The sequence below is a fragment of the Rhinolophus sinicus genome, chromosome 16, assembly GCF_057876585.1.
Source record: "Rhinolophus sinicus isolate RSI-liver-muscle chromosome 16, RSI-T2T, whole genome shotgun sequence".
In the NCBI taxonomy this organism is placed as follows: domain Eukaryota; kingdom Metazoa; phylum Chordata; class Mammalia; order Chiroptera; family Rhinolophidae; genus Rhinolophus; species Rhinolophus sinicus.
In genome coordinates this window covers 102,623,291-102,644,352 of record NC_142516.1, presented here as the reverse complement: position 1 = coordinate 102,644,352, position 21,062 = coordinate 102,623,291, and the positions used below count along the sequence as shown (strand labels likewise).

Sequence of the window (21,062 nt, the reverse complement as noted above, 5' to 3'; positions counted from 1 at the left end):
TTTTGCAGTATTTTCAGGATGTCATGTATATGTATATATAGATATAAATATAAATAGAGATAGATATACTCATAGACATGTATAGTAGATCTCTCTCCATATACATACATATATATATCTGCATCACTTCAAAACATATGACGTAGAGAGGAAGGCTCCCAAATTAAGAAAACCCAAGAATTTTTCATAGAATTTTCCCATGTACCTTCTTTTGGTCTATTTGTAATCATTAGGTGAGAAAATTTTCATATCTTTATGAAACATGGATTTAATTCTACCCCTATATGAATAATTCTGCCACAGTAATAGAGCAGTTGTATTTACCACAGAAGTTGTTTCTCTAGCTCATGACTTTATTTCTACTTTGTCGAATTTGTTCATTTTGTCCACAACTTTTATTGAGCCCCTGTATACAAACAACTCTGTGACCTGGCAGACAACAGACAAGGACCCTGCCCTCATGGAGCTTATAGTCGGGGATAGAAGGGAATGACAGTAAGAAGCTAAAAAAATATCAGAAATTGAGAAGTCCTACTATGAAAATTAAGCGAGGTGATGTGACAGGGAGTAACCGGAGAATTACTTTAAGAGAGGAAGTTAGGAAAGTCTCCTTGAGGAAGGAATTCATAAACCAAGGCACGTAATAAGACAGGAAGGAGCCAGAGCTGTGATCACTTGGGGAAAGAGCATTCTAGGCAGAGGGACTAGAACAGCACCGTGAGGATGTGCGAGAGCTTGTAGGACTCAAAAGCTTGTGCAGGACGGGAACATACCAGGCCGTAAGGACAAGGTAAAAATTTTGGATTTTAGTCCAGATTTGATGGGAAGCTACTGGGGGGAGAAGTTGATTAGGGGAATCTGATTTAGGTTTATAAAAGATCTCTCTGAATACCTCTTGATTATAAATAGATAAGAGTGAAAGCAGAGAGACCCATGGAGAAGTTGGCAGGAGGTCTAGGTGGGAGAATATGGTGACTCAGACTAGAGTGGTAGCTATAGATATATACTTGCTAATGGGTTCAAGATAGGGAAAGAGAGGATCGGAGATGACTCATATTTCGTAGCCTCACCTACTGAAGGGTATGGTATATTCCCTGAGATGAGAAAAATCAGGGAGGAGAGGTATGGGGGAAATCAGTGTCTGTTTTGGATGTATCAGGTCACGATGCCCACTAGACAGCTGTCAAAGAAGCAGTAAGATATGCTAGCCTGGGGAGGTCAGGAATAGAGATCCATGTAGGAGGCATCTACATACATAACGATGGCGTTATTGAAAGCCCTAGAACTGACTCCAAACACACAGTCACCCCGTACCTGTGTGCTCCACCCTTCATGTAGGCTAAACTTGCCTAAGCAGACTGCTTCTGTTTCTAGGCCTTCCCTTTGCTGACCTTGCTTTTGCTGTTGATGGTTGCTTTGAGCTTTACAATGTGAAGGTCAGTGGGAGAACAGTAAAAGGACACGTGTTGGGCCTGTAATTACAGTGACGAGAGCATTTCTCATTTGTGTAGCTCTTGACATTTTCATCAAGGGATGCAGTATTTTTCATCAAGGGAAACTGTATTTACTGAAGCTAAAAACTGAACTTAAAGTGAGCAGACAATTTTAAAGATAGATTCTAGATTCATACTGCATTCTTTAGGTATTAAAAGCTAATTATAAATTTATATTGCTCTTATATAAATATTATAGGTATATAAATTTATATTGCTCTTATATAAATAAGTATTCTTGTTAGTTACACGAAACAAAGTTTTTATTGCTATTGATTATCCTCAGTCTCACATGCCATTGTCTACTTTGAATTACAAATGCAAACTAAATAAAAACAAGAAACTGAAAATATGTCTTTACTCCCAGAAGATATTCCCATTTTGGGTTTGACATTTTGTTTCATTGGAATAATGCATAGATGTTTTACATTTTATTGTTTCATTAGCAGTATTCTTACATCTTTTATCCTGTAATAAAAATAATCTTCAATTATTTTTATGTTTTGAAAAACCTTTCCTACTCTAATGTCATGCCCCCTATATTTGCTGCTATGGCCAATTAATTTATTGATATAAAATCCAAGTATATCTACTGTGTTGTTTAGGCAAAATACAGACTTTTTTTTTTCTTTTTCATTTTTTACCTCTTTAAAGGAATTTGGAGTTAAAAATATGATTGAGTCCTTATTTATCTTGAATAATTCTTGCTCACTACAGATAAGCTCTCCTGCCCGGCAGTCAGCCACATGGTGAATTCAAGGCCCTAATCCAGTAATACAACGGCAGTCACATCAGCCCTGAGCCTGGAAAGATGGTGTCACAGTCTTCCGGCCGGCAAGATTCTCCTGTGGACCCCTGGGAAAGGGTCAGCAATTACGGTGGCAACATTGATGGTTTGCCCAGCCTCCTGGACTCTAACCACCCCCCTTGCCAATCAGACATCAGGGTAATGAGGCACAAAGCTGCCTGGATTAACCCCCCATGTGTGCAGCAACAGCTGCAGGATTTGCCTCTTCAGGTGCCAACAACGGGCAACAGTGGCAGCCACTTTGTGGGGCACGCTGCCTCTCCCTTGAGCCCTTCACCATCATCTCTTGAGGACTCCAGGAATGGGACAATATTATCGAAGCCCACTGTGGGTTCCATGGGCAGCTCAGGTCATAAGAGCAGTGACGTTCCTTTTACCTCAACGCAAGAGCAGGCAATGCTCCCAGGACGCTGTCCTCGAATGTCTCCATTCCCGAGTTCTAGGATGTGCACTGCTTCCCCACGTTCTAAGGCTAACAGTGCTTGTTTCACGCCTTCCCAGCTGACAGCTTCCACTGAGAAAGGTAACTTTAGTCGGGGGCTTCCCTCATTCCTGTCCATTCACACAGCTGCTTTGTCTATGTCTAAAGGTCTAAAGCCTGTCTGACTGCCTTCCTCATGAGAAAAAAAGGTCATGACTTTCCACTTGGACCAGAAGCCTGTGCATTAGCTCATATAATAGTGTTGTTGGCCCAGCTACCTGGACCATCACAGCTGGTGAAATGAAGTATTTCCTTTCTCCATAGACTGTGGGGAAATATCATCGTAGCTCAATGTAGTTGATAATGTCACCTGCCATCTTTGAGCTGGTGTGTGCCTTCAGGAACTTCCAGCTCATTGTCTACAAGGGAGACACTGGAAGTGCTGTCAGTTCTGTGTTGGTGGAAGGTGTTTTCAGACAGAGTGGGCCCCGTTGCATACCAGTGTTTACTAGGAGATAAACTCACCTCACCTGTTATATTTACCTGGATAGAGTGTGACTAGAAAACAGTAAGATGTAAAAATAGTAATCACAATTCCCCAAATACTATTCAATACCTTGTTTTAAATGAAGACAAGGGCTCCCCCATCTACATGCTAATGCATATTGTTATTCTTAAAATACCGAAATTCCTAAAAGGAAACAACCCATGCAAAATGCCAGATAAGAGTCAATAAATTAGCTATTGTAGTTATAAATCTGTAGCATGCTTATTTTATTTTTAAATATTCATTATGTTACATTCGTACTTTGAGTTAATTTATATTTCTGTTAGGACCCTAACTCAAATGAAGTTAGTCAATGAAGTTTTTTCTTTCAAAACAGTTTGAAAAGTTGACAGCCTGCCTATGTGTGTGTGAGTTTATGTGTGTGTACGTATATATGTATTTATTTATCTCTCACTAGCAGGAACCAGTCCTTTTCCTTTCCTAAAATATGGGGTTTACTTGTGCTATTGGAGACTTTCCAATAGCACAAATGAAAGTCAAAGATGATGACAATCTTTAACATTTTATTCGTTGCTTAAGAATAGCAGATTTGGGGCAGTCTTTCAATGAGCCGATTTTGAGATAATCAAATTTGAGCAAAATGAAACACTAATTAGAGGCCTTCTTTCTGTCTTTTTTCTCACTTGCCCGGATAGTTCTCAGTGACTTGGAAATTTAGTAGTTGCTAAGAGACTCATCTCCCACTAGATTGTCCCACAGGGGACGGTGGGGAGAACATGAAGAAAAAGGAAAGTTCTCTGCCCCACAAACCACCATTAAGACGTTATAAGTGATGGTAGGTGATTTTTAGGGTCCTCGCATACCCCTGCCCAAAATCTTCTGTTGAGTCATTGCACAGGAAGTGGTTCTGCAATTCAAAATTATCCTATAGCTTTGTCTTTCTCCCAGATAGAAAACAGGTACCTCAGCTCCTCTGTCCAAAGACCGTGACCCCAGTGATCTCAGTGCCTTTAAAAACAACTCAGTCTTTTGGAACTATCTCTTAAACTTGGTAAGGGGATTCATTCCATGGGATTAAAAAAAAAAAAGAAAGCAATCCCAAGTGATCTAGTTCTTTCTTGGGTGTGGGGCAGCAATGGGGAGAACAGGCACTTGCCACTAGGACATGGGATTTCCCTGCGACTGCGGCATCTCAAGTGGCAGCAGCAGGATTTTTCCTTTTCTAGATAATAGGGTGGGGAAGGTAAGCATTTCTGGAGGCAGTCAGAAACAATTCCACGGTTCCTTCATTTGTCTATGATCTACACATTTACAAAGCACTTTCACTTTTTTTTACCTCCTTTAATCTCTTCTAATAGATGGTTATCCCTATTTAAGGGATGAGGACATTTTAATGCAGAGACACCGCTGCTGCATGGAGAGCTGCAACTGGAATCCACACTATCCAGGTCTCTGTGCTTTTTCCTCCATACTCAGGGTCCAAAAACTATGACCTTTGGGTAAAATCTGGCCAGCCTCCTGGTTTTACAAATGAAGCTTTGTTCTGTCTATAGCTGCTTTCTCACTACAGTGGCAGACCTGAGTAGTTGGAACAGATGCTGTACGGACCTCAGAACCTACCATATTTACTACCTTTACTAGTCTTTTTCAGGAAAAGTTTGCCCAGCCCAGATGACTTCTGAAACTAAGAGGTCCAAAGTGTTCTGTGGAACACTCTTGAAGATGAGGCAAGAGATTTGAGTGATCCTGCTTGCTTGTCTCTCTCTTTGTCACCCTGACAGTTGTATAATCGTCAGGACATCTGTAGCATTTTGTTCTAATTTAGCAGATTGGGACAACACAGCTCTTAGGACTCTCAGAAATGTTTTGCCTTCAATGCAAATAAGAAATCACATGACAGAAATCATTTGTGTTTTGCTGGTGTTCACTGCCAGTAATGGAGGATGCCGAGTGGATGAGTCAGCTGAATATAACCTCTGCAGTTTCTTCTTGTTTTTGATTGGAGGAAGACAATTTTAGACAAGTGGTGCTGACATTTTTCAGATACTTTGTTTCTGCAAACAGGAAGTTAGGGTCAATTGCAGTTGAGTTGGAGAAGTGATTCCATAATTCTTATGGCCCTGCTTCTAGACTGCTCCTTCTTACCCTTCTCTATCTCCTTTATGAAGTTTCCATGACCTTCTTCTCTTTCTACCGTCTTGGCCACATTGGTCTCCTCCATTGCAGGGTTTTTTCTGTGTCTTCCTTGTTACTCCACTAACCTCTCTCACAGAAATGATCACCATTCAGGCAATATCTGCAAGTCCTCCCACCAGCAGGGTCATTCTTCTTTTGTCATCCTAATTTATTCTAGAATTGCACTAAATTGTTAAAAAAAATAAAATATTTAAAAGCCACTTCCTAGAATTGTTTTGTTCTCTTAGATAATCTTTGGTTTTATTTTTCTCCATGTTTAATAACATGCTGTATTGACAGGTGCTGTTAAAGTCAGTGGAAGAAGCAGTTCTTTGAATTCCTTTTCACCAGAAGCATTTGTGCTCCCTGTTGATGTAGAAAAGGTAAATATATCTTCTTCGTGTTTTTTTCATTTGTTTGTTTGTTTGTTTTTAAACACACAGAGAGACTGTTAACCCCTTAGGTAGTGCTATTCTGATTTAAATCTGGAAATTTCACCTGATGAGGCAAGGCAAATAGGTTTTATTTCATCATTTGACTAATAGAGGGTCCCAGAAGCCCCAAGCTAAGAAGGGCTCTGAGGCAGTGTCTGCACTCATCTAGAAAGTCTGCTATGACTGATAAATGATGTCAACCATTGGGTCACCACCAACCTAGGGTTTTAGATCACAAGAAATTTAAATTGGGTGGTCTGTTGATTACAGTGGGCTAAATTGTATGTCTCTGGAAGATATGGGCTATACTTCATGTAATGACCTATGATAATTCAGTTAAATGAACATTTATATTTTTATGCATTAACTCCACAGCCTCTTGATTTTTAAATCTAATATGCCTTAATGAAAATAAAATTGATTATGCCTGTATTTTAAGAAGCATATTCATTTTTTTTTCTGCAGGAGAATGCCCACTTTTATGCTGCAGATTTGATGATATCAGCAATAGAGAAAATGAAGTGTAGCATCCTGAGTCAACAGTACATGGAGAACTGGAATACAGAAGAAGCCAGTGGGTCACTTGGGAATGGTAAAGCTGACTCTGAAGTGACCTTTTATACCAACATAAAGCAAGAGTCAGGGTCTTCCACTTCTTCCGACAGTGGCTATGAAGGCAAGTGGGGTAAATATGAGAAGGCTTTATGCTGTAGTCTCCATGTACATCAATCTCCTCTGTCACATCCAGAAGTACATCTTTGAATCCTTTGTCTAAAACTTCTGGGGTAACCTGTCCTCACCATAGCTGCCCGGTGGGCTTGGGATCGGTGAGCATGCTCCCATCAGCGGTTAAACTGATGTGTTTTGTTTGTTTGTTTGTTTGTTTGTTTTCTTGGACTTCATCTTACTTTTCCTTTTGGCAGTGGCTGGAGTTTTCCTCTTCCTTTGTTACCTGTCACATAGCATTCTCCTAGCTCTTCTTCCTTTGCCAATATTCCTCTTCATTCATTCCACAAACAAGGAGCCTGTGAGGTATTGGGAATCAACAAGCAACAGGATGTGCTCCTTCCCCTCCAGGAGCTCTCATGCCGGAGCTCAGGCTGAGAAGCCGTGTGGGATCATTCGGGTAACAGAGGCAGGGACCCAGCACATTGGGTCATAGATGTAGGAGCATCTCATCTCCTTCTGGGATCCAGGGAGTCCTTCCTGGAGAGGAGGGTACCTAGGCTGAGAACCGAAGTTAGGGCTTGTCATTTTCTTATCATTTCCTAAATGGGAGTTCTGCTTAAGTCCTAGATGCTTGTTTTTCACATTCACTTCCTGGAGATTTTACCCACTGCAACACCTTTTCATTATTCCCACTCTGTTGGCCTTTATTCAAATCTGTTTTCAGTCCCGCACCTCTCTTCTAAATCATTGCTCCATATGGCTGGAACCTATGGAACATGTCCACCTGAATGGCCCCCCGGGATCTCTAACTCAACATGTCATCTCTCTGTCACTCCCTCACAAACCCCATCCCCCCCACCAAGAAAAAATATTAAAAACTAATGCTTGCTTTTCCTTTTGACTTCTTTTACCTAGCCTCTTAATTAGGACCCCTTCAGTCAGAAGGGAAGAACTCGCTCCGTGTGGTACATATGTAGCACAATGCTACCACAAAACAGGCGTACAATAAATAGTTGTGGAATGTACCATCTGGCTCAAATTAAAAAGAGTTTTTCTTAAAGGCTCTGTACCCACTCTGTCCGTTCCCTATTGCTGCCTTTTACCTGGACCACTGTAGCAGCCTTCTGTAAGAACTGCATTTGGGTCCTCCATATGTGTCTGCTGCCTTTAATTTTCTCTTTGCTTTCAGTCTTTTCCCCCTCATTGATCCTACACACATCTGTCTTTCTAGAACACAATGTCTAGTCCTCTACAGTGGCCTGCTGAATTTGTTCTACATTTTATCCTGCAATTTTTAGGCTTGTGGGATCCAGCTTCTCCCTACCTTTCCAGCAGGCATCTCCTGCCATTTCCCAGAGTTGTACCATGGGCTACAGTTATACTAACCTGTTTTACTTGCTGGCAGACATTTCTCATAAGCTCCTGCCTCCCTCCCTTTACTTCAGCGAGGCTCTCCTGGGACACACATTAGTTTCTTCATCCTTCCAACTCTTCAAAAGCAGTCTCCAGCCACCAGCACTGTGACATGTTGCCTGACTTGTATCACAGGCAGGGGTCCCATTCATGTGGAATGAAATATAAGCTGTGCTCCAGAGTGCTCTGTAGTTGTCTGTGTGCATGGCTCCCCGCTGGAGTGGTGCAGTGTGGAGTTCTGCCTCTGAACTTCTTAAGGCCCACAACACGCAGCTGTGTTTTCTGTGGTCAAGTGTGTCAGTATCTCAGACCCGCATGTGATTTTAAATTCTTGATGGATGAGAATTTGTCTTACCTGTAATTGCGTTCAGCATAGCGCCTTGTCTGAAATAGGTGTTTAGTAAATATTTGTTGAATGGTTGAATGGATACTAATGTTTAGCTGAATTTTTTTTAAATGAATGTTTAAAGAAATTTTAAAATATTTCTACCACCCAAATAAAATATTTATCTTTTATGAAGTACCACTCATGTGACATTTATGGTGATAGATGCTACTCCATGAAGTAGATCAGTGTTCTTCAAATTGCAGGTTGGTCATGAGAGCATTAAAAAAAAAAAGAAGAATAGAAAGTGTCAGTGGGTATCTCATTTAGGGTGAGCAATGCTTCCTGGAACTTTTTTCACGGTTCAATATATATTTGTGTTTATACTAGGTTGCAATGTAAACTGTATGTTACTATGGCTTGTAATCAAGAATGTTAGAAACATGGACGCGGGTGAAATTGCCCGCAATTTATCCATGAGGAAACCAAAGCTGAGTTGATTGTGGTCACCTGGCTGGGATGGGACAGTGCGGTATTAAACCAGCCAGTCCACTACCAAGCCATTCACAGAACCTCTTCTAACCTACGGGCTAGAATACCTCCCTAAACAACTGTATTCATTTCTATGTTTATTCAAGTGAATACAGTTTCATTGTAATTATATTCTCAGGTTAATGTAATTGCATCAATAATATGATTATATTAATAGTGTTTTATGTTCAGTTTTTCATGTTGTATGGCTTTCACATTTTTCAGTAATGGTATATCTTGAGTTAACAGAGTGATTTACAAAATCAGTTCCCTATTTGGCGTTTAAGTAGCTTTCGATATTTTAATATTTTAAATGGACTGCAGCTAGCTCCTTTATAATCAAAGTGTTCCTCTTTCATCATTTTTTTTTTTTCTTTTTAATGACATTCTTAGGATAATTCTCCAGACTGGTCTTAGAGATAGAAAAGTATGAACATGCTTGTATTTATATTAGTTTCCGAGGGCTGCTGTAACAAAATGCCACAAACTGGGTGGCTTAAAACAATAGAAATCTATTTTCTCACAGCTGTGGAGGGCAGAAGTGAGAAATGAAGTTGTGGGAAGGTGGATTCCTTCTGGAGGTTGTGAGGGAGAATCTGCTCCAGGCCTCTCTCCCAGCTTCTGGTGGTTGCCTGCAATCCTTGGTGAGCCTTGGCTTGTAGACACAACCACTCCAGTCTCTGCCTCCATCTTCACATGGCCTTCTATCTATTTCCCTCTTTTTATGACATCAATCATTGGATTTAGGACTCACCCTAACCCAGTATGACCTCATCTTGACTATATCTGCAAAGACCCTATTTCCAAATAAGGTCACGTTCCCAGTATCTGGGTAGACATGATTTTGGGGAGCAGGGGTGCTATTCAACACAGTACAGTGTTTATGTTACATATACTCTTGGCCTCAGTGTGAAGCTAAGATTGTTGTTTTCTCCTCTCATTTTTGAAAATTTTGTATTATGGAAATTTTCACACATAGGTAAAAGTAGGCAGATTACTCTTATGAACCCTCTCGTACTCATCAATTTATTTCACTTAATCATAGTGAATGCAGGAACAACAGAAAAATAGCTCCTTGCAGTTTTGTAATTCTTGAAACCGAAGTTTTAAATTCTTTTAAAGTAACCTCAGCCCCTTTGATTCCCAATTTCTATACAGTTGGGTATTTCAGGTTGTGTACTTTTTTCTTCTTGTTGGTGAAACCCTTTCCTGTCTCTCTCTAGGTTGTGCTGTGTTACAGGTCAGCCCAGTGGTTAAAACACCTACTTACTGTGATGTGGTGAAAGAGTGCAAATGTGACCTTGATGAATTTGTTATTGTAGGTAAGGTTTGGGAATTCATCCGCTGTGACTAGATGCCTGTGCCCTGGGCCCTCCCCCACATACTGATATGGATCACACACAATACCGCGTTATTATGGCATTCAGAGACACTTCTCCCAAAATCAGATTATGTCCCTGATGTGAAAAAATAAGACATTCTTTCAAATGTCTTGGTAGTGAATCTCCCCATCTCACTTGTAGAATTGAATGAAAAAGCAGATAATCATGGTCTGATATCAGTTTGGCCTCTCAATTATATTTTGGTGAAATTTCAGATGAGTACATTTTGAAATCCCATCTTTGGTCATTAGCTGAAATCTCATAATAGAAACCTAAAAGAGCTTGAAGTATGGAGATACTGAAAACTGGTTCTTTCTGAAATGCAGGGAGCTATTTTTCTGTTTTCATAAAATGACTAAGTGAAACAGACTAAAAGACTTCACTACTCTCTTTTCCCACAGAACTTGGAGAGTTTAACAATATCACAGAAACCTGTGGATGTCCCTGCAACTCCTCTAAGAGGTATCTCTCTTCCATATCTGCTTTCTCATAGACCCCTGGGCCATCACCTCTGAGACGCTCCAGGCCTCTGACACCTCAGGCCATTTTCAGCCAGTTCCAATGACAGGGATTACTATGTAGAAATAAAATAATAACCACTCAAGTTTCTATAGTGTTTTTATAGTGTTTAAAAGACTTTTGTATGCATTCTTATTTAATCTTCCTGGATAAGCTGGGTGGGTTTTTTTTAAACCCCATTTTATAGATGTAGAAATTGACACAATACTGTTAAATAACACAGGTAGAATTTGAACTCAGGTCTTCCAACTGTAAATCCAGTGCTCTTTTCACCATATCTTCCAGTCGTGGCACCCTCAATAAATAAGCGCTGTTCAGTTAGGCATGGAGGAATTGTGTTGAGTAGGATAACCATTGGTGTGTGGTTGGTGCATGGTCTTATATGATGCCTCCTCTGACTTTCTGGGAGAGGGAAGGACAGTTGAAAACCTGAAGAAGACCCTTAATATACTCCTCATGAATATACTTTTTAATTTCTGAAATCTCTTACATTTCAGTGTCACTTATGAGCCAAACTTCAATTCTGCTGAGCTAATAGCCAAAGAATTATACCGAGTGTTCCGGAAGCGTTGGATGTTGTTACAAGTTAATGATCAGCTGGCAGGTTCCCTGAGTGCAGCTGGCTCAATAGTAAGTATAAAAGTAAGTTGACCTTGCATTGAAATTTCCTAAATTCTCATTTTGCCTGCTGTTACTTCAGATATGTATGCGTTTCCTTGTATGGTTGCTGGGTGTTGGGGAAGGACAAAGAGAAAGGATAAATCTGATGTTTACTGAGTGTTTATTATGCACCAGGGACTGTGCTCAGCAATTCACATTTCAGTCCTCATAAGGATCCTATTAGGTAGACGCTGTTGTTATTTTTGTTTTAAAGTGTTAGTTGCAGACCCTCAGCAGGGCCACCCAGTGGTAGAACAGGAGTCAGGCCTCAGGCTGCCTAATTTGAAAGTCTGGGCTGGTTCCCTGTGGAATGCTCTTCCCTCTGACAGCATGCAGCCCCTGGGGCCGGGGGGTGGGGGGGCAGAAAACTTTGTGGCAAAGGCTGAAATAGGGGTATTCAAAAAGCACTCTGGAAACGTAGGGAAGCAAAGGGCAGCTGAAACAAAAGTAACATGGAGGTGTGTTGGGGTGTTTATTGAGCAAAGTGGTTTGGTATGGTTGTATAACATGTGTTTGTGTGTATCTGTGTGTGCGTTGGGGGGGTGGTCATTGATCTTCCTGGAAAATTAGGCTTGAATGATAGTGGCCCAGTTGTGCAGGATGTAGAATACTAATTTGACGAGTTTGGATTTTAAATTCTAATAGGAAAGCTTAAGGGTTCTGAGGGGAGCCAAACAGGGGAACGGGCTTGAAAGAACTATTTCTGGGTAAGTCTGACAACTACAGCGGTTCTGATTGACAGCCTCTGTCAGCCCATTGACTAAGAGGTGGAAGGCTCTGCTGTGCATGGAAGCATTCCAGGTCACAGTGACCTACTTACAGTAATTTGAAGTCTGGAAACAAATAACTCAAAAAAATAAGAAACTAAGAAAAGTGATCTCATCTGGGTGCTGTTTTAAGCAATGTTTCCGCTGATGGCTTTAGATCCCACGAAGGGCTCTTGCCTGCCATGTCCTTTGGTTCGATTGAAAGCAGTTTTAATTTTTCATGGTAAATTGTAATGATAGAAACACATCTGTGAATGCCTTTTTAATATCAGTTCCTAGAATATGCATGTTTAAGTTGTCCCTAAGTCCCCTTGCATGTCATGCAGGTTGTAAATGAAGAGTGTATCCGGCAAGAATTTGAATCCAGTGTGGACGTTGTAAAGGAAATTAAATTTAAGTCGAGGCTCAGAGGGACCAAAGACTGGACACCCCCGAGATTTCAAGTCATAGTTGATGTCCACCCACCGCTCAAGTACGTCTGGGTTGCTGCTTGGGCCTCCAATCCAGTGAGAACAGGTTGTGGTGGTTCCCACCTGATGCTTTGTGGAAATAGGTGAAGGAATGCTGAGGGACAAAGGAAAATTTGTTTTAGGAAAAGGAAAGTTGGGCATATTTTTCTGAGTTAGCTTTCTCGGCACTCTGTTTATCATGGACTTTTGGGGGGCTCTCTGTACGTTCTGACAAGTTGAGAATTTAGCTAAGTGTCCTTAATTATGAACATGACATAGCAACTGAAAATTAAATAGGCTTAAAGGGGATTTTTTAAGGAGCTCGTATTGAACCTGAAAAATCATATACAATAATTTAAAAAGACTAGACCACTCTATTTTCCAGTGCAATGTGGAATAAAAATCAATGAATACATTTTTTTAAAGGAAATTTAATCCTGGGGAGAGCTCTTGTAGTTAAAAGGCACACGGGTAGGGTTCTGCATATTTTTACCGTGACCATTGTCGCTGACCCTAAACTATAACAAAATTTCGCAACTTTCTCAGTATTTCTAAATCACAAGTGAAATCGTGGCACCCACAGTTCAATAGAAAACACTTCATTGGACTGTCTCTCACCAGAAATGTTATGTAGTTTGATCTTACATTATCTCGTATTTCCTTGGATCCGTTAGTGAACTTCCCAAGTACATCACCTCTTTGTATCATGGCTATGCAAACGTTCTTCCTGTGTACCTGTGTCTATCCTCTCCAGAAAGAGGATCCTGCGTGTGCCGTGACAAGTCTCTGCAGACCCCTGGTGGAAGTGTTCTTTGTGGTTCTGACTTCTGCTTTGGTGGTAGCAGGGGCTTTTAAAACACCCAGAGATTTCAACTAGAAAACTCTATTGAGTTATTTTATTTCTTTCCCAAATGAAAAAAAAAAAAGATTAAGTCCCCAAGCCAAGGAAAGTATCATGATGTCCACTTTCTAATCAGTGAAAAATGCTACATTGTTTTTTGTTTTGTTTTTTTCTGAAATTTAACTGTTACTGTTTTCTGTACTCAGGAGGGATCTCGTGGTGGCAGCCCAGAATTTTTTCTGTGCTGGCTGTGGAACTCCAATAGCACCTAGTAAGTAAAGAAATGGACTCCCTGCGTATTATGTGACAACAGGGCAGAGAATAATGGAATTGGGCAATGCATTGATGTGTGAGAGATACCTTTGGTGAGAAGTTAGTGTAAGAGCTTTGTAATGTTGCCCTCTCTTTCATGAAGAGGCCATCGTGACTTACAACGCTGTGTGACTGGCCTCTCAGACTTTTCTAGTTCCCTCCCCACTGGGCATTCAGCTCTAGCCACGTGGCCTCCCTACTGGTCTTTGAAGGTAGCAGGCTCATTCCTGACTTGGATTTGCTTTCGTGGTTTTCTCTCCCTGGAATGATATCCCCAAGGCTGGTTCCCTTACTTCCTTCACATCTTCCCTCAAAAGTTAGAAGATTTTTCCTGGATGCCCTGTTGAAAATGTCCACCTTGCCACCAACATACAAATGTATGCGTTATATTACCATTCCTTCTTATTATTTTATTCTAGGACTTATCTTCCTCAAATACCTTTTTAGACTTGACTGAGTTTTTTTATTATTGTCTGTCTGCCTCTAAGATGTGTTGTCTGTTTTATTCATTGCTTTATTCCCTGCTTCTACAAAGGTACTTGGCACACAGTTGGTCCTCAGAAGATAAATTCATTGAATGATCGAATGGCTTACCAAGGAGCTATCCAAACTCCTCTGAGAGGGTTTGAGGAATTGGCCTTGAGGGGATCATTCCTGGGCCAGCTGAGGCCTAGAAAATCAGGCTTCCCCCAGTCAGGAATACAAGTTACCACTTGAGACTGGGAATCACTTGCTCTGCTCTGAGGGTGTCCCTAGGACTGACCTGTGGAAAGCCAGGAAGACGAGCTTTGCTGGAAAGGGTTCCCTTGGCCTTTGATAGGCATCTTGGAAGGAAAGAGACTTTGAGGACCTCTACCTCAAGAAATCAAACTAGAAAGAAGAAATCCATCTGGGCTTCTTCTTCCATGTTGAATGACAATGCCTGCCACACATCAATTAAATAACTCATCTTCCTAGCTAGTCTATTTGGTGAACTACTGTATTCTGGTGCCTCAGTAAATATTGAATGTACAAGTTAGAAACTATGAACACATGACTATGATTCCACTAACTTTTCAAGTACTTCCCTGAGTTTATACCAATATGGAGATGTGTGTCTGCGCTGTTGATGCAATCATGGTCCTTTCTTCGTGGAGCTTGCTTACAGGAAGACACAGTCATCAGCCAAGTAAATAACAAGGAAGATGAATGCAGAGAAAGAGAAAGTTAAGAGTGCTATGGGATTTACAGCAAGGGAACTTGATGGAGCTTGGGCTGGGAGTGAGAAATTTTGTAAGTGATTATCCCCAGAAGAATGTGGGGTTGGGGTGGAGGGATTCACCCTGTCCAAAGGGCCAGAGGCTATTGCAAAGAAATCCTGTGTGACTGGAGAGTCAGAATGAGAGAAGAAAACATGCTGCAGAGATAAGCAGAGCATAGATTGTGGAGGTATTATCAACCATGTAAACAATTTTGGACTTTTCCTATGAAATTCTTATGGTTCTTAGGATAATTTTTTTTAACTTTTTATTTTGAGACACTTTTAGACTTATTACAAAAGAGTTGCAAAGATAGTAGACATTCTTAGGATAATTTTTTTAAACTTTATTTTGAGATCATTTTAGCTTTACAGAAGAGTTGCAAAAATAGTACATACATCCTGTGTACCCATCAATTTACCTAGCTTCCCCTAATGTTAACATAATAATGATAGTATAATTATTAAAACTGAGAAATTAGCATTGGTACAATCCTGTCAACTAACCACAGACTTTTCTGAATTTCATTCTCTGTTTGTTCCAGGGTCCAGTCCAGAATTCCACATTGAATTTAGTTTTCCCGTCCCCTTTATAGTCTCCGTTTTCACACATATAGAAACATTTGAAGTGAGCAGTAGACAACATAACATTTTACCCTTCAGACTTCAGCAGATCCTAACGATAAGGATTATGAATAGTTATCACACCAAAGAAAATAGCAGTTCTCTAATATTGTCTAATACTAGTCCATATTCATTTGTTGCCCTTAAGATGCCATTTATAGCTAATTTTTCCATCCAGGTTCCAACCAAGTTTCATCTATTGCATTTGGTTATTCTTTAGTCAGCTTTATTCTAGAGCTGCACTCTCCAATATGGTAGTCACTGTCCCCTGTGACTACTTAAAATTAAATTTAAATTAATTGAAATTAAAAATCCGTTTCTTCAGTGACACTAGCTACATTTCAAGTGCTCAGTAGCCACATGTGGCTAGCAGCTACTGTATTTATTGGACAGCACAGATACAGAGAATTTCCATCCTCACAGAAAGTTCTATTTGTCAGCATTTTTTTAAAACTGCTGCCTCCTATGATATTGACTTTTCCTAAAATGAGAACAGTTGTGGTTCAGAGCAGGGTTTCTTAGCCTCAGTCCTATTAATTTTGTTGTGGGGTGCTGTCCTGTACATTGTAGAATATTTAGCAGCATCACTAGGTGCCACTAGCAGCTCTGCATTCTGACAACCCAAAAATTCTCTAGACATTTCCAAATGTCCCTTGGGGTGAAAAAATCACTCCTGGTTGAAAACCACTGGTTTAGGATGTTTTGTTCTGTTTTAACCAAAAGAGATAGACATAATTTATTCTGTATTGATAATGGAATACTTAGTATACATTCATTGATGAATGAGTGACTGGATATTGGAATGTTAGGATTTTAGATGTTAGAGAAAGATGAATTATATCTGGAAAATTTATAGGCCCTTTCTGTCCTCATGTTTCTTCATATTGCTAAGTTTGATCAGAAACATAGAGATCAGAGGCCAGGGTATAGCTCCCCTTTTGCCCATTTAATATAAAATGTATCAAGGCCCTATCATAAGCAAAGTCATACTCGTTATCTGCGCACCCGAGAACTTCATCCAGTGTGGAAAATAGATGCAATATAATAGACTTTTCAAAGTTTCAAATTTGAGAACCCAGACATAATTACTAGGTACTTAATAAGTTCTTAACAGATAATTTGTCAACCCTACAGAGATGTCACATAATTAATTCAGAGTTTGATAGTAGTGTCCTTGTAGGTACATACTCGTATGTACTTATGGTTAACCCTCATTATTCACAAATTCCGTATTTGCAAATTCACCTGCTCCGTAAAATTTATTTGTAACTCCAAAATCCAACTCATTGTGTTTTCAATCATTCACAGATAGGCACAAAACACTGAAAAATTTGAGTCACCTGAAATTTGAGTTGCTGGATGCACGTGTTCCTAGCTGAAGCTGAGCGAAGCAGTGCTCTGCCTTGTTTTAGCTCATACAGTAAACAGGTTTTTTCACAGTCTGTTTAGTGCCTTTAAAAAAATAAAATAAAATATTTTTGAGCTTTCTGTTGGTGATTTAGCTGTTTAAAATGCCCCTAAGCACAGTGCTAATGTGCTGTCCAGGGTTCCTCAGCGCAAGAAGGCTGAGATGTATCTTCCAGAGAAAATGTGCGCCTTAGATAAGCTTCCCTTAGGCATGAGTTAGAGTGCTGCTGGCCGGAATTCCAGGATAAGAATCTGACAGTATGTTGAATACTGTGTCTTTAAAGAGAAAACACACATAAAACAAGGTTCTATATTGATCAGTTGATGACAATGTTGTTCTGGGAGACTCACAGGAATCCCCCCTCCCCCCACTCTGCCCCAGGAGCAATGTTCAGCATTCACTAATTCAGTGTTTGCGGCTAATTTGTAGAATGTTCACTACCCTCAGATAATAAGAATCACCTGTGTTTCTTTGTATTTACAAAGCAACTCTGAGTGTGACCTGGGTTTGAGATAATTTGTGCAAATGCAAAGGCATTAGCTCCTGGCCCTCCTGCTCAGTGGAATACGATGGCTGAAACCTGGAGCTTCCCCAGTCCAGACTTGGGTTGGAATTCTGCTTGCCCTGCTGACTGTTTGTGTGTCTCTGGCATGTGGCTTAACCTCCCTGCCGTGTACTTTATTCCATGCGATAGGGGAAGTAATAGTTCTGACCTGGTAGAGGTTCGAGCACAGAGTGATATGGTGTATGTAAGACATTCAACCGGTATATGACACAGACTTAGTGTTCATAAAGGTTTGCTCATATGGTCACTCAGACCTTGTTAATTGTAAAGTTGTTATAGGGAAACTGTTGAGAATCTACAGTGTGCTGGGTACTGTGGTAGCTGCTTTGCCATTGTTATTTCATTTAATCCTCACAATGTGCCAACTATTAGGTTGGTGCAAAAGTAATTGCGGTTTTTGCAATTATTTTTAACCTTTTAAACCACAATTACTTTTGCACCAACCTAATAATATGAGCCAAATGGTGAGTGATAAATATGGGCCTCGGCTCCTCTTAAATAGACCCTAGGAGACTTAACTGAATTGCTGTTTACTTCCTTAAGCTGGGTGATGGGTACCCAGGTATTTGTTGCATTGGTCTCTATACCTTTTGTTTGTCAATATATTTTATTGGAGATATTTCCAAAAGCAATGCATGTTCATTTTAGCAAATTAAAAAGTGCAAAGAGCCAAATTCCTTTCCCCCACCCTCCTTGCAGTTGACTTTTGGGTGGGGATCCTTTTGAACTGTGTACGTATTTTTTAAAAACAAAATCAAGATCGCATGATACATACCTGTTACTGTATGCCCACTGCCCATGTTCTTCATGTGTTTCATAGGCTAGCTGGCATTTCACTGTGGAGTGCACCATACTTATGTAACGGATACTTAGATTGCCCCTCTTCTTCGTTATACATGTGCTGTAACGAACACCTTTCTGTATCTCCACGTGTGCATGTTAGCATGTCTGTCTGATGCCACAGCCTTGGGATTCACACTGCACAGTTAAGAACTGAAGTGTACCACGGGAGTGTCCTCCTCAGAGGTCGCTCCCCTGTGACTGAGTGGCTGCCCCCTCTGTGCCTCACCAGCGCTGGATCCTCTCACTGTGTGACAATCTGAGGCAAAACCAAGTGTTTCACTCTTTTAATATGCACGTCTTTGTTACTGAGATGGAGTGTTTGTCACATCTTACTGGTTACCTGTATTTCTTCATTCTATGTATTGCCTAGTCTCATCCTTTGTGCATTGTTGTATTTTATTTCTCACTGATTTATCCAGGAATTCTTTTGGGTGCTTCTTTCTAATAGTGTATATATAGTGCTTTATAATTTACGGAGCACTTTCCATATGCATGATATCCTGTAATCCAGTTCTGTGGCCCGGGACAGTTAGCCTGAAGAGACCCCGACTTGCCTTTAGCCTTCTAGCCAGTGAAAGGTCAGCTCTGGAATCCCACCCAACGTCCAGACTGTAAATCTCATGCTCTTTCCGCAACACTGAAGTTTATAGTGCCCAACTTCTACATCCAGCAGCATTTGGGAAGGTTCTATTTTTCCGACATCTGTTCCACAAAAGCAAAGCTCATGAATGACCATGATAGAAGGCCTCCCATCGCTGTCAGAGCTTTCCCAGCTGCTATGAGGTCGAGTGTGACTTTTGTAGCATGTGAACAGCCATCTGAGCCTTGATCCTTGGGTGGAATTGGAGGTGGGGCCAGCCAGGGTAGGTTTTCAGTGTCAGCTGATTGGTGCTCATCTCCTGTGTGTTCCGCAGAGTTTGTGAGGCGGCTCCGGTACTGCGAATACCTGGGCAAGTATTTCTGTGACTGCTGCCACTCACACTTGGAGTCCTGCATCCCTGCACGGATCCTAACCATGTGGGACTTCAGGAAGTACTACGTCAGCAATTTTTCCAAACGGCTACTGGACAGCATATGGCACCAGCCCATTTTCAATTTGCTGAATGTCAACTACAGTCTGTATGCGAAGGCCAAGGAGCTGGGCAGAGTGAGGGTGAGCAGCTGTCCTTTCCGGGGGGAATCCAGTCCAGTGGCTGAAAGGGTCTTGTGGTAGCAAATGCACATCCAGACAGACCCTGTGAGGGGTGGATTTACTGTCCAGTGGATGGAGTTTAGGCTTCAGGACTGCTCGCCTACACTGGCTTTTGTGAAGGCCCCATGCCAAGTTTTATATTTATGCATAGTTTTGCATTTATACATAGCTTTTGAACTTTGTTTATAATGTTTTAAATGAAAGTTATACATGTTTAAGTGTACATGATTTGATATACATAATGAAATGATTACTAGTCAATTAAGATATCCATCTCCTCACATATGGTAGTTGTGTGTGTGTGTGTGTGTGTGTGTGGTAAGAGCACCTGAAATCTATTCTTAACGTACTTCCAGTATTCAATACAGTATTGTTACCTATAGTCATCATGCTGTACATTAGATCTCTAGACTTATTCAACCTACATTACTGTAACTATGTACCCTTTGACCAACATCTGCCCATTTCCCTCACTTCCCCACTCCTAGGAACCAGCATTCAACTTTCTGCTTCTATGTATTTGACTTTTTTTGGCTTCCACCTAAAAGAGAGACTATGCAGTTTTTTTCTTAGTCTGGCTTATCTCACTTAGCATAATGTCCACCTGGTTCATCCATGTTGTTGCAAATGACAGGATCTCCTTCTTTTATACAGAGTTGTATGTTTTGCTTAAAGAAAGTTACCAATGTTGTATAAGCTTTAAGGTCCACAAAACCTGGTCCCTCCTGAACCCTTTGTGGGTCTCTGGACTCAGTCATGAACCCCTGCTATGGACTTCAATGACTTGTTTTATAGAGTTGTAGTATTTCAAGGTTGGAAATAACATTTAATTAATGTATACACGTGCAGTGTCATGTATCACGTTTAAATCTCCCCATGTGTGCTTTCTCACATAGGAAATTCAGGAGCAGCTATTTCATATCAAAAAGCTGTTGAAGACCTGCAGGTTTGCTGAAAGGTAGTGCTGTTGGTTGGGACAGTCTGGGTACAAGAGTTGGGAAGACTGATAACCTCCATGCTGTGCCTGGTGGTCCGGCTCCTCCAACGCACAGGGCCTCTTAGCACAGTACAGTTGTCCCTCGGTGTCTTGTGGGATTGGTTCCAGGACCCCCATGGATACCGAAATGCTCAAGTCCCTTATATAAAATAGCATCATGTTTGCATATAACCTACATTTGCATATAGCCTACAGCAGGGTCTGCCTACACATCACTTCATTCGTATGGATTCAGCATAGTGCATGGCACATGGTAAATTCAAGTTTTGCTTTCGGAACTTTCTAGGATTTTTTTTTCAAATATTTTTGATCAGTGTACGGTTGAATCCTTGGATGTGAAACCCAACCCGCAGATACAGAGGGCCAACTATAATTACCTTGTTTCTTTCCTTGGGAATGCAGACCCTCCCTTTAAAGTTACCAGACCTTCTAACCCACTAGTAGTAAATTTACTTTGATAAGAAAAATGGGTCAGTACAAGGATGAAAC

General features: G+C 40.7%; 1 protein-coding gene across 15 annotated transcripts in view; it reads left to right on the top strand.

The window, feature by feature from the left end:
- The window catches only part of RUBCNL (rubicon like autophagy enhancer), a 36,403-nt gene that overhangs the window by 10,507 nt on the left and 4,834 nt on the right, over positions 1 to 21,062 (top strand). For 7 of the 15 annotated variants that reach the window (XM_074329972.2, XM_074329967.2, XM_074329965.2 and 4 more), the window contains 10 exons: positions 2,211 to 2,824; positions 5,706 to 5,788; positions 6,305 to 6,524; positions 10,001 to 10,099; positions 10,561 to 10,621; positions 11,176 to 11,320; positions 12,432 to 12,577; positions 13,602 to 13,666; positions 19,299 to 19,537; positions 20,473 to 20,534. In XM_074329972.2, the coding sequence (XP_074186073.2) occupies positions 2,305 to 2,824; positions 5,706 to 5,788; positions 6,305 to 6,524; positions 10,001 to 10,099; positions 10,561 to 10,621; positions 11,176 to 11,320; positions 12,432 to 12,577; positions 13,602 to 13,666; positions 19,299 to 19,537; positions 20,473 to 20,534 (1,640 nt within the window). In that variant the 5' untranslated portion in view covers positions 2,211 to 2,304. Of the gene's footprint in view, positions 1 to 278; positions 791 to 2,210; positions 2,825 to 5,705; positions 5,789 to 6,304; positions 6,525 to 10,000; positions 10,100 to 10,560; positions 10,622 to 11,175; positions 11,321 to 12,431; positions 12,578 to 13,601; positions 13,667 to 19,298; positions 19,538 to 20,472; positions 20,535 to 21,062 lie in introns of those variants that run through there. The other 8 variants (XM_074329974.2, XM_019753564.3, XM_074329976.2 and 5 more) reach the window with 6 other exon arrangements.